The 17,267-nt window shown below is 44.4% G+C and overlaps 1 protein-coding gene across 1 annotated transcript in view; it reads left to right on the top strand.

Moving 5' to 3' along the window:
• Positions 1-17,267, top strand: part of AMOTL1 (angiomotin like 1) — a 1,007,056-nt gene that overhangs the window by 95,156 nt on the left and 894,633 nt on the right. The window contains exon 2 of the mRNA XM_069639243.1: positions 425-569. Coding sequence (XP_069495344.1) covers positions 488-569 — 82 coding nt within the window. The 5' untranslated portion in view covers positions 425-487. The remainder of the gene's footprint in view (positions 1-424; positions 570-17,267) is intronic.

The raw sequence follows: 17,267 nt of genomic DNA, 5'->3' as shown, positions 1-17,267 counted from the left end.
GCACTTGTTCCCCATGTTTGGGTCAGTGTAGGGGTATGATGAGGTGGCAAGAGCCAGTGATTGACTGGGGAGTGGGTGCTGGATTTAAGTGCTGCAAGTTGTGGTTTCAAAGCATGGGAATGATGAGGATGCTATTACAAAGTTGCTGGGATGACGTCAGATGTTAGTCTTAAAGTCTGCATCTGTTCAGTGATGGTGCTACAGAACTTCATAAAGGAGATAATCGGTCACTTTGGGCCCAGACCTCCTTCTTAAGCAAGTGGGCTTTTCTGTGAGCCCACCCACCATATCCTTAGCGGTCTCTCGGTTTGCTAGAGAATGGTGGTGGCCTGGTTGTGTTTGGGCTGTAACTCATTGGACAGGTTGGATCTCTCCTCCTTTCTTCAACTATCAGAATAATTACTTCTCTTTTTCTGTTTCTCAGACTTTTGCAAGCATTCTTCACTGAGGTGTAAAGGCCTGGGGCAAAGATTTCCAAAGCAGAGACATGAGTGAAAACTGGATTTTGGATGAAGTCAACTGGTTGGCTCATATTGGCATTCTTCAGCATGGCGGAAGCACGAGAGAAGGTATAGTCATCTTTCAATCGTTTATGTCCTTGCATAGTGCCATATATTGCATGAAGAGATTTGTTTTTGTTGTTGAAACAAATCTGTACTCACTCGAGGAACAAACACCAGAATTTAGACATTCCCATGCAGCCAGAAAACTGCAAGGTGGGGTTTGAATATCATGGTCAGGCAGTATATCATGATGTCTCCTGTTCCAGGGTCCGGACAGAGAATATAGGGAAGTGAAGGGTTTCAATGCCTTGTGATCTTTGCCGAACAGCCTATTTTTCCAACTTGAGCTTCAGCCATTAGAAAGAAAGCAGTCAGCACGGCATTCACTACTGGGGTTTTAGGAACTCATCACAGTGCAGTCTTGTGATGTTGGACAAACAGTACACCCAGAGTTGTTGTGTTGAAACCAATGGAAGGAATGGAAGCAATGGAAAACCGAATGTAATCGTGCAGAGCATCCTTGTGATCTTGGGCAAAGAGCATATTCTCAGCTCTGATGCTCCATTATAACATATTCCACACAACACCACACATGACCCTTTCTTCCTGTGTGGCGGTTCCTCTTCAAGTTCAGCCTCACTCACAATTGACAATAACTCACCCTGTAAATGTGGCCTGCATATCTTTCTATATCCGAGCCCTGAGAGAGTTATTGCCTGGAGGCAGGCTCAAGAGTCAAGAGCTTGCACATTGGGCAGAGGTAGCGTACTGTCTGTCACTTATTCTGTCTCTGAGGTCCACAGCACCCCTGAGCAGTACATGTAACCTTTCTGCTTTCTGAAAGCTGTCAAAAGCAGATGTTGAATTTGCAGACAGCTACTTGCCAGCAGTGCTAGGCTTGCTAGGCTTCTGGGCCATGCTAGTGGCATTTGTTTCTGTTGACCATAGGCCTTAAGTACTCTTTAGATGCCCACATTAGGACATGCATTCATTATGGTTCTATACAAAATTACATATTTTCTCAAAAAATGTTACTTTTAAAAATATAACATAATACAAAATGTAAAGGTAAAAATAAAGCAATAAAGGACAACTCAAAATGATTCTTATATTCTAGTTTAAAAAATGATGTTTTCAGGGTAGGTCTCGCTGGAAAACCCATTAGACATTAGCCAGTCTAGCCGATCAGCGAAGATTTCTAAGACACCTTTCGCCCACCCAAAAAAATAGCTTTTGCTCCACCTGGTGTAATTGCTACCATGAACTTTCATAAAGCGGTTGGAGTGGTGGATGGTTAGGTCTGCATCACTGTTGGCAAAACAGCCTGTGATGCTCCTGTTCGTGTATTGTACTGAACAGTCTTTTCTAAAAATAGAGCACAATGCCGTGTGTGCCCAGCAAGAAAAGTATGAAAGTTAGTGTGCCAATGATTATTACCACAACGCAATCTATCTGCTCTACTCTCTCCTTTCAACCCTTTGCACCCCATCCTATGTGAAAATGTGGCTAATCCATACAGCTGCGGTGTCCAGGTACGCAAATGAGACCTGGCTGATTTCTGGGGCATGCACGACAGGTGTTGCTCAGGGAAATTAACATACAAGGGGCTGCAGAGGAAATCGTGCGCTTGGCAGTGTGGCAGGCATTATGAAGTAGAAGCATTGGGAATTGACTTCAGGGGGTAATGCGTTTTGGCATGTTGTGTATTACAGTCATCTCTTGCCCTCTACATATGCAAAGCCAGCCCGATTGGCTTAGTCAGTGCTTGTTATTAGTGTTTCTTAACCTCTTTCCACTTTGTTTTTCTTTTCCCTCCTTTTTGCTGTCTGTGAAGATTTCTTCCTCCATTCACTCTTTCTGCTTTTCTGTCTTTTTAGCTGGCTTTTCTGTTCCCTTATACTTCCTCTGTATGAACTTTACTGCTTATTCTCTGTCTAATTTTCCTGTGTATCATTTTTTACACACATTAAATGTTCTCCCTTTTTCTGTTTTAGTTTTCCATCTATGTTTTTTTCTGACCTTTGATTTACTCTATTCCTTCTTGTATTTTGCATTTTTGTATTTATTTTATTTGTATTGTGCACCTGGCCCTGGGGTATCTGGGCGCATAATATGAAGAAAGTGGTTCCCACGGGAAGGAGCAAAGCATACAATGTACAATGCAGTTACACGATATGAAGCAAGTACAAGGTAACAGTGGTTACTATATAAATACAGTACAAAAGGTAAAGAGGCTACGAGTATGACGTTAACAGGTTACCATAAGGCCAATGTGCTTAGGTCGATGCAGCAGATGCATGAAGCTCGTGGAGCCAGGATTTAGTTTTATTCTTAAAGAAGTGGACAGATGGTTCTGTTCTGAGTGTAGTGGGTGTGGTCTTCCATAATTTGGCCCCGAGGACGGGAAAACTAGAGCCTCTGGCTGTTTGAAGCTTGTAGCTGGGTATGGTAAGTGTGTGCACATGAGCAGACCTCAAGGGTCTGATCCTGATAGCTGTGTGTCGCATGAAGCGGTTGGTCAAATAAGCAGGTGCCAAATTGTTCTGGACCGTGTGAGTTAAAGCAAGAGTTTTAAGCGATATACACTGGGCAACAGGGAGCCAAAGTAAATGAAGTCTTGTGTCAGAGATGTGTAATCTCCTTGGGAGGTTAAGGGCCGCCCTGATGGCATTATTCTGAGTAACCTGTAACTTATCAATGTTTCTTTGGCTGGTCCCTTGATATAGAGCATTACAGTAATCAATTTTAGACATGATGAGGGTTCTAGCGAGGATTATACAGTTGTCAGTCATCAGGAAGGGTCTGCGGGCAGTGATGCGTTTGCAGGTGTAGGCCGACGCCGAGACAACAGCATTCGTTTGTCTATTAGTAAATGGCAAGTGTTTTTGTGACGTTGGACACTTTGATAATGTTCCCGTCAATAGTAGATGATTTGTAAACTGGGTTAAGTTTGGTGAGTTTGATGTGGGAGCTGAGGACAGGTAACTCCGTTTTTTCATCATTGAGGTAGAGCCCATGATGAGCCATCCAAGCCTGAATGACTGTGTAGACTTCATTAAGAGCTTTGGAGCTTCCTTTCCTTATTGCCTTTTGGTTCTGTCTATTAGCTGACATTTAAGCACCGCCTATAAGCATAAACTGTTGCATTGGAGTACGGCTCGAGAAGGAGATGAAAGCTGTGGCAGGACACACAGTTTGTGTGTGTTGTTTGGTTATTTACCCATCGACTAAACGCCTATGGCCATGCCAATCCTTATGATCATTGCCACTCACTGCCTGCCGTCCCCACCCAAAACACATCTTCCTGCGATCTTCTTGAGCTAGCGCTATCAAGCTGTAATATTAAACTTTGGCCTACCATTGTAATTTCTAAGCAGTGTGCTGAGGGTTTATAACCGCCTGTATAAATAGTTAATACGCTTTGCTAGTGACCGGGATTTCTTGTTACAAGCAGCATTGTATGTTACAATTGCCCAGTAATATATAGGATGTACACTCTCCTGTCCTGTATGCAATAAGGATACTTTAAATGAAGTGTTCCTTTATTATAGAGAGGCATGAAGCCACAGGCCTGATGCTTTTATAGGGTCACACATCTTCAAGCTGATAGGCAATATTTTTTGTACACGTTGTTGGAGGTATTGTATTCCTTATAATACATGGGTGTTTCTACCTTCACCTCAAATATTTTATTTTTCATGTCCCCCCTTTTTCAAATGTCTTCTTCAGCATTCTTCATTTATTAAATCTTTCTGATTTCATTTGCCCCCTTTCTCTCTTTGTTTGCTGTGTCTTTTTGTTCCATGTTGCCCCCTTTCATCTCTTTTTCAGGCAAGTCTTCTTATGTGTTCCTTTGTGTTACTCGACTTCCCTTTTCTGTGCCTCTGCTCTTGTTCCATTACCAGCTGAGTCTTGTTTTCTGTGGGTTTTCGCATTCCCTCTTGACTGTCCCTTTCTGATCAAGCCGTTTTCCTCAGCTGCTTTGCAGAGGATGTTCTGTAAAAATAAGCAAGTCTTGCCGCCGCAGAGCCAGTGAGTGATGGTAGCTGAAGGGGTTGCGTCGTGCAGTCAGTAGCCAGCCATGAGGAGTTATTACATCCGGAGAGGTCGTGATTTATGTATTACTAGTGAGATGCGATATTTCAACGTGCTTGTAACAATATAATACACTTCAGAAATGTCCAGGGAGATTACCGTCTTCCACGCATTGCCGGGATATTATCTGGAGGGGTATATTTACCGCCCCCATGTGCTATATTTACTGCCCCCATGTGCTATGAAATCATTATATAGCAATTGCCAAGGGTTAACCCTAATGCAAAGCAATGATACATTATGCAGTAATATGATAACTATGCTCATCCAATATATCTGGTGACGACAACAAACGCGTGCATTTAATTTACTTATGATTCCATGTATATGCCCATCTAATAATGGGTCATCTCTTGTTAAGAGGGCTTTTCAGAGCCTGCTAATGTGAGTGGTTCTATGAAGCCACACTTCAATGTGCCACCAGTGTATACTTAAGTTGTTGACCAAACCCTCTTTGGTAACATAGCTGGGGAGATACACTTAGAGTCCGGAGGAGCTAGGCTTCTTGGTGTGAGGTCCAGGCAGGCTCTCTCTCTCTCTCTCACACACACACACACACGCACACACACACGCACACCCCATCCCCCACCCCCCTCCCCGACCCCCTCATAAATATGCATCACAGTTTGGAAACACGAAAATGGGTTACCTGCAGCTTTAGATTACAACACAATTTAGTAAGGCACATTGTAGTGTAGTACACTGTAAATGGCTAAAGTGGGGATGCTGGTGAAGCGGTTAACAACACAGCAGTTTCACAAGCCTTAGGCTAGAAATACCTATAGCAACAAAACAACGCCTTAGAAGTCCACGCATAGCTTTGCTATAGTTCAGTCTACCACAAGCAAGTGTTCTTATCAAGCAGGTATCATGCTAGCAAACTCTCAAATGACCCTAAAGCTTGAAGGTGGTAGACTCGCAGTCAAGAAAGGACCCCAAACCCAGGCTTACTTCCCTTTGACCAAGTAAGGCAGCTATTTTTCACTTCTGGGCTTGGGCTTTACATCCAATTAAAGTCAATGGAGATATGGTGCATGAAGAGAATTAAGATAGCTGAAGCCCAGGACTTTGGCGTGTACTACTACAGATTTCACAGGACAGGGACTCAGTGGGGACACCAAGGCTTGCCATAGCTTTGCTTTAGGTGCTTTACAGGCTGCAGGTTCGATACTTTTCCAGCAACCCTTAGGTTAGGCCAAGGCAGAGACCCCAGGACAGGGCGAAGACGGATTGAATTGAGTAGCAGCAGCACAGAGGACCACCCAGGAGCAGCATATCAGATCAGGCATTGGTGCGACCCAGGACAGTGTTGTTACACCCTCAGAAGCAGCACAATCAGAGTTTGGGTTCCAACAGGTCCGTTCTATTGGTGAAAGATGGCAACATCAGATTGTCAAGATCCCTGCCGAGCTCTGACAATACTAGAAAAGTTCCCAGTGCTGCGGCAGGATGGAGTCCATGCAAAGCTGGAGCCCAGTTGCAGCCAGGTGCCAGATAACAGAACTTAGAAGCAAGAAAAACTTGTAGTATGAAGCCCCACCATCCAGTCAGGTGCAGACCAAATACAGACCCGGAAACAGCTCTGACCTTGAAACACCGATGAATACAGAGCAAGGCTTCGGACTGGTTGGTCCCTACAGTCCAGAGGAGGAGGGCACCTGGATCAGGTGAAAGTAGAGGTCAGGAATGCAGTGGCTGGCTTGTGATCTCAGGGAATCTAGACTTGTCTGAGTGCTGGTGTATTGTGTCCCCACCCAGGTTTTTACGACTGATCTGTGAAAGAAAGAGGAGATTGAGAGTAAGAGAGAGGGCTCAGTGTCGAGAAAGGAAGAAATTGGGGGAGAGGATCCAGGTGGAGACTGTTTGGTCTTGTTACATAGATGACCTGTGTACATTGTGTAGCAGGATAATTGTGAGGTGCTTTCAGTGTCAATAATAAGCATGAAGGCAGATTATCATAACTATTCCCAAGATAAAATGGTGCATTGGGTGTGCTGGGTCCCGACATGTGCTCAAGTAGCCCATGTCAGTCAGAAACTTCATTTCCCCAGGATGTGTCTTACATTTTCCAGAGGGCTAAACTCCAGATACTTAATTCTGGGACTTCTGACCCTGAGGACCAGGGAGGGACTAGTGGAGTGAACATGCATCGAAATTAGAATGTCAGGGAGGGACAGGAAGGGGGCCCAGGGAGACTATTGTTTTTATCATTTGAAAAATGTTCAGGCATGGCATGCTCTTGCAGAGACTATGTGACAGCTGAACCAGATTTTTTCTGGGACTCAGATGTATAGTCTATCAATCCTAGGGGCAACAGCCTACAGTTGAGAGCTCTGCTATACTTAACATGCACCATGAGCAGGGAACGCACATTTGTCACATATGTCGAGGATACATTACATTCCTGTCCCCTTGTCAAGTAGTATTATAATGACCAGCCCTATCTGATATTCAAAAGTCAGATAGTGTTGTGCTTCATAGTAATGGGGTTTTCCAGTTTCTCAGCGCTGTGAAAATGCATGCTTGTATTTAGCAATTTCCAACCCGAGAAAGAAGGAAGGTGACAAACAAAGGAGATCACACAAAGAACAGGTCCTGCTCCAAGAGGAACAGACATTTTGAGTATATGACGCTCCAGAAGGCACCGCAGTTAAAAAATACAGGCGCATACCAGTGCCCTGTCAAAAAGATGAAAAACCTGTTTAGTGCACATCTCAGTAGTAACTGGGGCGTTACTTACAAAAACGGACACAAAGGGTTCCTGCCGCATCACCCCACGGAAGGTGCCTTGTGCGGCACTGTTAAAATAAAGGTGAAAAACAAAAGGCGACTGATGCCCTGCACAGGTAGCCATAGAGACTGACCAGTGCACCACAAACAAAATGAGAGAAGCAGGTGAGTGAGGCAAAAGCGCCTCCCTCCCCTCAAAAAGCAGTCAGGATCCAGAACAAAAAACGATATGCGAAGGGACTCCATTGAAGTATAGGTAGGAACGTTCTGATATCTACACTGTAAACCCAGAAAAAGAAATAAATGTAAGGCTTGGCGGGAGTCGTGACGTTAAAAGTATAAATGCTATAAATCTGAGACATATGTAGCGCAGATCCTTCGCCATGACGATCCTATGCCAGACTACATCCGCCCACTTATATAATGCTATCATTAATATTTCATTGCTTGGCACTTAAGGTCGAAACCACAAACTGATGTTGGTAAGGCCTGTTCGCAATGTGAGTGTAACACTCCACTCTGTACATCTACAATGTGATTTGACATCTTCTATCTGGGGCTCTAGTTACGTCACAATTAGGCTTTTGTAACTCCCCTAAATTCTGTTTTGTTTCACCTGTAGCGAATCATCCACTATGAGAGGAGTATTCATTCTCAGCATACCACCTCCGCTGCACACCCCTGGAGCTGCCAGGAGAGAATCATCTTCTCCGTCTCCTCTGGTGCCCCTCGTCCAGCTGAGCAATAACAGCTCATTCATGTGGGAACTCCAGAGGATGAGCAACCTTGGGCTCTCCAGATGTTCTGAGCTACAATTCCCAGGATAGCTGGGTATTGACTATGCTAGTTAGGAATGATGGGAGTTGTAGTCCAAAACATCAGGAGATCCAAAGGTTGTAGACCCCTACTTTAAGTCAACCATCTCCATCACTGCAAAGGAAAACCTGAGATAGATAAAATGTGAAATAGGGACAATGCGAGGAAATAGGGTATCAGGCCATCTTACCCCATCTTAATGTAAATTTACATTTAGCGTACAAACATACCGGGGGAGGGGAGTGTTAGGGAGAATTCTCTCTTTAGGCTGAATTTCCTAACCTGGTGAGTCCCCCAGCAGCTTTGCTGGATTTCTGGAGCTTGTTTTTTTCCTCCTGCCAAGAGTGAGACTCTTTTTTTCTCCCACTCTTGGACATGATTTATGATATTCCTTTGACTGTTAATGTGTTTTATGGGCTATGGGGTCATTTACTCCATAGGGTCTCATGTGTTTTTCCTATGTGTGTTACACAGCACCCTCCGTGCAGTAACCCAGGGGTGTCATAGTGACCCCCCACCATAGACTCCATACCCTGGGACTGACTACTGTCTCCCAGGGCATGTAAAGTCACCATTGGCTTTACTAGTCCCAAATTATTAACAGAAACCAGTACAAACCATCCTATTGTGGACGTACTGGTCGGGGCAATTCGATTGCCCCAGGGTCTGTTAGTCGAGGGGGCACGTCTCTGTCCCTCGATCGAGTTTTGGCTGGTGGCAGTGGAAACTACTTTTTATATTCGACCGCGAATATTTCCCTATGGGATTTTCCCATTGTTCGAGGCTACCAACTTTATTTATTTAATTCTTATAGCCTCGAACATACCGCCGGTTTATTTAATTAATATTAATTCTCCGGTTGGTATTTTTTAGCAAGACTCGATTCTAAAATGGCGTTTGTGTTCTCTTCTGTGACTCCAACCCAAGTCGAGCCCTTTGTTCCACTTTTTGGCGGGCTGCTCCACAGAGGCCTCCAAAAGTGGTGCCACTCTGTCTGGGTGCCACAGGGCGTGTGGGAGGGGGTTTAGGCACCCTGGACTGAGTTACCTTGGTAACTCAAGTCGCACTCTTGTGTGATTGGTCCAAGTGGTGAGCCGGCCGGCTCACCACTTAGCATGTTTGAGTGACAGCTAGGCTGAGTGAATGGGGGTTTTCTGCATAAAAGCAGGGCTTTGGGGACGGGAACTTCAGAAGTCGCCACAGGACCTGAGAATCCGACGAGGGAGAAGCTGAGCCGACCTACCATGACAACACCACCGGTGGAGCCCTGCGGAACCGACTCACCACTTCCCGACAACAGAGAAGATCTCCCGGCTGGAGAGGCTTCTTCCCCTGACTGGTGGGCACAACCAGTTTACCTTTCTTCCTTCGCACCCCAGCCCAGTTTGTGGTCGAACTGCCCGTGCCAAGCACCCCGGCAGTCGGATAGGCGCTCACCACTGAACCGCGAATCACCGGACCGCTCCTTGTACCTGAGAAACTCCGCGGCTGGTTTTTTCCCTGGCAGTGCTACGGACTCCTGTCTTCCTCCACGACGAGATCCTCTCTTCCCCCGGACGAAGCACCGACTTGCATCCGCTGCCAGGAACAACTGCCCCCGCTGGAGAGTTCTCACCACTTTAAGGTACCGTGTCCGCCAGGCCTCCCTTTCTAAAGATTGCAACAAGGTAATAAGAGCTCCTTAACCTTCTGGACTGGGCTGGCCGCCTTGACCCTCTAACTGGTCCCTTTCTTTGGTCCAACTCCTTTTTGAATCATTACAAGACTTTTGTGCACTGCAACGGTGTGACCTTGGACACATTTCGTTGCGATCCCCTTAAAGTGGATCCGGCCTACTGACTCTGAATTCACGGTTTGACCTTGCCTTCCTCTCTTGTTCTGTTCTTGTAAAAGTGTTGAGATCTGTTTCAAATTGTTCTCTGCTTTTCTCTCCCTTTTTAAAACGAACTATTAGAGTGCCATCTACGTTAAGCGCTCACCGCTGTCTGAAAATAAGTGGGGCTTTACTTAAGACTTGTCTAATATTCTTTTAAGGGAGTGTATATCTTTTAGTGACCGTGTTTTTGAATTTCTTACTATTAGTGCCTGTGTGTTTTTCTAGATGTGGTTTTAAATAAATAATTATATCTCTTTTACACCAAGCCCTGGTCAGTGTTTACTTGTTCAATTGTGTGCTCTTGACCTATTGTGAATACTCTGTATACTGCCTAACTCTTCTTGAGAGAAGCCTGACTGGTCAGCCACAGCTACCAAGTGAAGCTGTGTGGTACAGACTGCTACCAAGTGGGTTTACTGCCAAACACCTGTAGTCTTAAATCTTTTGCAGTGGTCCCAGAGGGAACTGCACAGGTTTCTGCCTAACAGGGAGGGTGTAGGATCATGTGGCTCTGCACTCTGCTGACAATGTACAAAGAAAATGGAAATGTGAATGGGCCTGTAAGAGTGAAGCGTGCCAGGGGCTGGAGTAGGATGGAGACAGCAAGCTCAAGACATACGCAGAGGAATACAAAGGGTTCTTTGTGGTTTCACGGACTGCAACGGAAAAGTACACATTTAATTTATCACAGTTTTTCTGATCTCTGTTTTTTCAACCATGTGCAGTTTATCATAAAAATAATAGATTTGTCACTCACGGCTGTTATTTTGCTATGCGTCTCCTGGACACCCTGCCGTATTCCGTAAGTGCCTCACTTCCATCCTCCACTCATCTCAGGTCCCCCAACTCCCGACTTTGTGCTAAAGAATTGGGGCAAACCTCCTAATCCTGCATAGTTACTTCCCAAGCCTCCTCCCCTACCTGCTTCTGCATCCACAAATAACAACTTTAATTTCAAATTGTGGAGAAACCCCCAAACATCTGTAATGACTTCTTCATGCTCCCTCTCATCCACACTGTCCTCTGACTCTCACTCCTAGCTTGCAATACAATTGGTGGAACTCCCTGTGCCCCTGTAGTACAGTTTTAAATTCCTTAGTCCAATTGTATGAGAGCATGGAGGATCGCCAAAGTTAGCAAAATGCCCTGATGCGCTCAATGAATGCAAAGATCGCCTTCATCGAAGGATTTATCTCGGAGAAAACAGACTAGTTATAAAGTAAGCCCAATCGTACACTTCACAGAAGGAGGGTGACAGGTCTCGTAATCAGGGCAGTGCACACAAATCTAGTGATGATCCTCACAGCAATCGATTGGACGCTCATAATTTGCGGTGGGCTTGCACTATGGTTAATGTGGTTTTTAATGTGATTGAGCCAATCATCGTAGAGGATGTGCGGTTGCCCCTTATGGCACTTTTAGCCAGTGATGGTGTTACAAATATTATCATGGAATAAATAATGGACCCGGTGTCAGCTCAACCCATTGAACTTTTAACCCCTCCCTGCCAGAAGACAGAAAACAATGCTATATTCTAACAAATGAAGCCCCGGAGAGCGCTAAAAACTCAGAAAACTAAGAACAAATACAAAGAAAAAGGTCAAAAGACACGAAAAATATAATACAATTGCAATATGTGTGGTTCAAGAAAATGTCTACGTTCTCTGGCGGATACCGCAAGGCTGTCCTCAGAAAAGGTAGAGGTGGGGGGACCAAAAGGTTAAAAAAACAAAAAGAAAACCAAAGAGAAATCTCGAAGTATAAGGTTCGCTGACGTTATTGAAGTGGATAGAGAAATGAACGCAGAACTAAGGGAGATACAAGCTGCAGATGATTTAGATGACTCTAAAGAAATTCCTGATGATATATCGATTTTACTGAAAATTTCCACATACTCCAATGAACCGCAGTGTCCTGAACCAGTCATGTAGAACAGCCTAAGAACGACTATGAGGATTTTTGAGGATCCTGTGAAGCAACCTGCTGGGCCACACTAATGTATGACTCTGGAAGAACAATGGAACAAACTGTCTGGCACAAAATTGGAAAAGAAGGCAGCATCTGTCAAAACGGTTCTACAATCAGGCAACCTGCCCAAACAATCTAAAGGCAGACGTCCGGATTCATGTTTTCGAATGATATTGGCGTGAATGGCAACCTCTTCCGAAGAAACTATACTAAATCAGACTAATGTATGGAAATTGTTTAATTCCACGTTTGAGTCCAATTGATTTGAGTGATACATATCAAAATAAATTCCTGGATAGTCTTGTTCATGATGATAATCTCGCACTTAGCCTGAGGTTCTCCGCCTTGGCTCCCCTTAGCACTTCCCTCCCGGGTCCTCCACCAGCACTTGCCCACTCCTCTACTCCCCCCTCCCTCCCCTTCTCCCGCACTTCTACGCAATGCGCTTGCACATCCGAATGCCACAAGGCCTAGTAGGACAATGACTGTATTTCACTGTTTTTGCCATTGTTATGCTCCCCTGTTCCCCTCCCATTTAGCTTTGTGGCGATTTGAAACACTTCAGTTGTATAAGCGCCTAACAAATGCTCAATAAAAAATTTAAAACAAATTTGGTATGTCTCCATGTGAAGTCCGGGATGATTAAGGAAAATACGCTCATAGCAGCAGTTCTCTTTTTGTTGAGCCTGGGTTATGATCTTTGGGAAGAACAGGCTAAAGTTGAGGAAGAAGGGAGTGGTCTTACAAAAAGGGAAAATCCTTTCCAGGAATCATGGGTCAGTGAGAGGTTCCCTCTAAAGATCCAGTGTGAACTCACCAAGGGAAATAAAAGAAAGTTCCTTTATGGAAATTCTGACACCGTCAATAGATCCACGCTTGAGAATGATGGGTCTTGATTGGCTGTGGCCCTCCAACTGGCCTTACCGCCAGGTCATGAGGCCCCAGAATCCATTCATCAATTCCACTGAGATATTATTATGGAACACATGTGGTCATGCTCATTTATTTAACAAGAGCTCTCCATGTTGGGGAATGTATAATATGATATTCTTGCAGGAAACATCGCTAAGAGCAATACCCTTCATGGGTGGATATAATATTTTTTTAAATCCCAGAGTCAAAGGCCCTAAAGGAAGACCATATGGTGGTCTTGTGATAGCAATAGAAAATGGAATAGAGTTCTCTGTGAGCAGCTGGCCAAATGAAACTCTGAATACCAATCAATTGAATTTTAATGTGACCAAGCTCTCTCACCCATTCAGCATTTGTTATTCTTTAATGTTTATTGGAATAGGTTAGCTGTCACTATGAACCGCTTTCTATCGATCATTGCTGCCAGTAAGACAGAGATCCTTCTTATTGGGATGCCTGCTCCCTGTTACTCCCCCACTCTCTGGCCACCCTCCTTCGGCCCCCTCCCCTCACCTTCTTGTGAGGCAAAAAACCTTGGGGTCATCTTTGACTCCTCTCTCTCTTTCTCTCCTCACATCACAGACCTTGCCAAGAAGTCCAACTTGATGCTCCATCTTCTCAGAGGCATTCTTCCTTTCCTCACCTTCCCCCAGAAGCTCAACGTCTCCAGAGTTCTGGTTCTCTCACAGGCTGGACTACTGCAACAGCCTCTTCCTCAATCTGGCTCTTTCCTCCCTTCGCCCCCCCCTTCAACTAATCCATAATAGGGCTGCAGGACTTATCCTTGGCCTCAAGCCCAGGGACTGCATCTGTCCAGCCCTAACATCTTTCCACTGGCTCCCGGTGACTGCATGGATCAAATTCAAGACCCATTGCATCATCCACAAGGCTGTCTGGGGCCTGGTACCTCCCTATATCCAGCTTTCTCTCTCTAAATACCCTCTCTAAATACCTCCCGTCTAGAGTTCTTCAGTCCTCTAACTCAATCTCTCTGCATGTCAGACGTTTCTCCAAGCAGAAAGTGGGATGTTGATTACTTTCCTCAGCTGTTCCTCCCTCTGGAACAGCCACCCGGGCCCTCTCAGACTTGACCCGGATCTTCTTACGTTCCCGAAACTTCTCAAGACTTTCCTTTTCTCCTCTTCCTTCCTTCTCCCCCTCCCGTGCTAATCTCCCTCTGCAGCTGCGACTGGGGCCTGGTCCCTTCTGAGTCATACAGGGACCAGTCCACCCCCTGACCCTATCCAGCACTTGCCCTTGGGCACCCTTCCCTGGACTAGTTCAAATCTGGTCTACCCTGTACATGACACTTATCTGCCCTCCCCCTCTTTCATCTGGCGCTTGCCCTCATTGGACCCCGGCAGAACATGCTCGCCCCCTCCGGGCCCCCCACTCCTGCACTTCATCCCCTCCCATCGCTTTCCCCTTATCCCCCTTCCCTCTGCACTTATCATCTTTGTCTTTGCACTTGCACGGTAGGATTGTCACAAGGCCACTATAACCGTCATTGTTCTCTTTTTCCAACGTTAAAAAAAAACCTGCTCCCCATTTTCTGTCTTGTGGCACCTGGAAACACTTATAAAATGAAAGAAAATTATTGTATAGATGGATGTCAAACAATGACCTGAATAATGTTTTGATTATGGGAGACTTGAATTGTATATGGAGGAAGGAGAGGTAGCAGCCCTTTCCTTTTGGCATTACATCAAGGAGTCTCGGGAGAGAGGTCAAGCATGGCTTACGCTTATGAACACCTCAGGTCTTCATTTGTTTAATGGCAATGTTCAAGGGGATATTCTGTCTAAGGACACATGGCATAGGGGAGGCCCAGAGCCACAAATTGATTTCATGTTTACAACTGAAGCATTATTTGAAAGGTGTATTAAGTTCGAGGTGCTTAATTCCACGGCTACTGACCACTTACCAATGATGGCATAGTGGAAGCTGGAGAGAGTAGAATGTGTCCTCCTTTGGTGGAAAGCTTAGTTCAAGTAGAAAGTAGTTCCACTGGAAGCCACCTAAAATAGAGTTGCCATCTAGCAACCTCTTCTAATACACAATTGATGACTAGCACGTCAAGTTGGTATAAACAGAGATTTGTTAACAATTTCTCACCACAAATTTCTTTTTTCTTTTTCTCTAAACTTCAGTGCTACATTTAAGTCTAGTGCAGGTAATGTCCTGAAATGAAATCAGATTTTTGACCCTAGTATTAGGAACACAAAGTTGGTGCTTAGGCAAAGGATTAGAGCCTTGGTTAGGTCTCCCTCTGGGAATATTAAATCTGAAGTTGCTAGGTTAAAGTTATACAAAAATTGGCTAAAGAAATATAGAGCAACAATAAACCAGATGGATGTAGAGTCAATGCTATATAGTTTGGCCTCAAAAAATACAGCAGCCTTTTGGAGGGTGATTGACAAGTCTTTTTCAACTCAGGCATGTAGGCTCTCAAATTCGATTTCAGAAGAAAGCTGGGTACAACATTACTATGGAATATATGCCAAACCTACACAAGAGTTGTATGGTCAAGAGACAGTGAAAGGAATTTGGTCCATGGTTTTTGATGTCGGGGATATTCTGATCAAAAAAAGCAAGCCGTCTCTGGCTGCTGGCCCAGATGTCTTGAGTAATATTACCTTAAAGAATCACCCTGAAATATGGGAGAATATCCTAAAAGTTCTATCTGATCAGATAATTGCCTCAAAAACCCTCCCAGAAACCTGGAAACTATCTCACATTGTACCGATTTTTAAAAAGGGAGACAGGACCCTTGCAAAAATCTATCGACCAATAGCATTGTTGGACCTTGCGAGTAAGATGTTTTCCTTTTTACTTCTAAGACATCTAGAAAATTGGGCCAGAGATGAGAAGATCCATGACAATCAGGCTTTAAACATCAACTAGGCACTACCTTTAATGGGCTGATTTTGTTACTTTTACAAGCGGGAGTACTGTTTAACAGGCAACCAGTATATGTAGCATTCGTTGACCTTTCGATTTATTTCGACTATCTTAATTGTTCTCTACTATGGAGTAAATTGGAGAGAAAAGGCTGTCCTCCTTCTATTTAAATATCCTGAGACATCTGCACAAAGGTACCAGAATGCAGATCCGATTAAATGACCTGGATTCCTTGACGATATCCATGCAAACCTTTCCTGGTCCTCGTCAACTGTGCGTATTGGCTCCATTTTTGTTTAATGTCTTTATAGCTGACATTGGGGACCATTTAAAGAAGATAAGATCGTTTCCATCCAGATTGGGTAGTAGCTGTGTCAACTGACTAGTTTATGCCGACTGTTTGCATTTGTTGGATCAAACCCAATTGGGCTTCGACGTCAGCAGGAGGCTTTGGATGCCTGTGTGAAAGCGAATGGCTTGCCAATCAACTCACAACAAAGATCCTTATTGTTGGTCCAAAGCAGGGCCTATGCAGAAAGAGATTTAACTAGGCTCTAAATAAAAATCCATTGGAGATAGTTTCAAGTTTGACCTACTTAGGTTTTCAGTTATACACAAAGAAGATATCAGTTATTATTATTATTATTATTTTATTATTAAATCTTCATATCAAATGTATAGCTCTGGCGGGGCAAGCTAAGAGAATGAACATTTGCTTTGGAAGTTACTCAATACGGGCTCTAAAGTTCTTTAAGACTAAGGTGATACCTAGTCCCACCTACGGAGACAAACTATCTAATCCAGATGACTATATTTGGGACAGTCTGGAAGGTGTCTTTTGGTGGCAGGTCCTGAATCTGCCAATTTGTGCTCCGGTATCAGTAATAGGATTTGAGCTGGGACTGTTATTTATTTATTTGTTCATTCATATAGCGCACTTAACCCAAGGGTATCTGGGCGCATTACACGAGGTTTACAATTGTATTATGCAACAGAAAAACAATTCAGTACATAGGTGTTACAGGAGGTAGGACATCAATCATAACATATAGATACAGTGATGGGTTGCACGCATCATTGCCGCTCCTGTGCAAAAAGCCAGGTTTTCACATTTTTCCTAAAGCTCCAGAACGATAGTTATGCTATAAGAGCTAATGGCATGGAATTCCATAGTTTGGCAGCTAATACTGGAAAACTATTGCCCCCTGATTTTTGTAACTTAAATCTGGAAACCTTTAGACAGTGTGTATGTGTGGACCGGGAAGGGCGGTCTGATTGGTTTCTAGTGACTTTGTTTGCGAGATATTTTGGTGCCAAGTTAGAGAGGCACTTATGTGTTAGTGCTACGGTTTAAATGCAATTCAGTCCTGAACGGGCAACCAATGGGTGTTAGGTCTTGCTGAGGAGATATGGTTGGCTCTCGGGATGTTGAGAGCCATTCTCAGCACATTGTTTTTTAATACTTG

Source organism: Ambystoma mexicanum, chromosome 7q (genome assembly GCF_040938575.1).
Source record: "Ambystoma mexicanum isolate Mex_15411 chromosome 7q, UKY_AmexF1_1, whole genome shotgun sequence".
Classification (NCBI taxonomy): domain Eukaryota; kingdom Metazoa; phylum Chordata; class Amphibia; order Caudata; family Ambystomatidae; genus Ambystoma; species Ambystoma mexicanum.
Note: the sequence above shows the minus strand (reverse complement) of the source record. Positions and strands in the feature narration are given on the sequence as shown.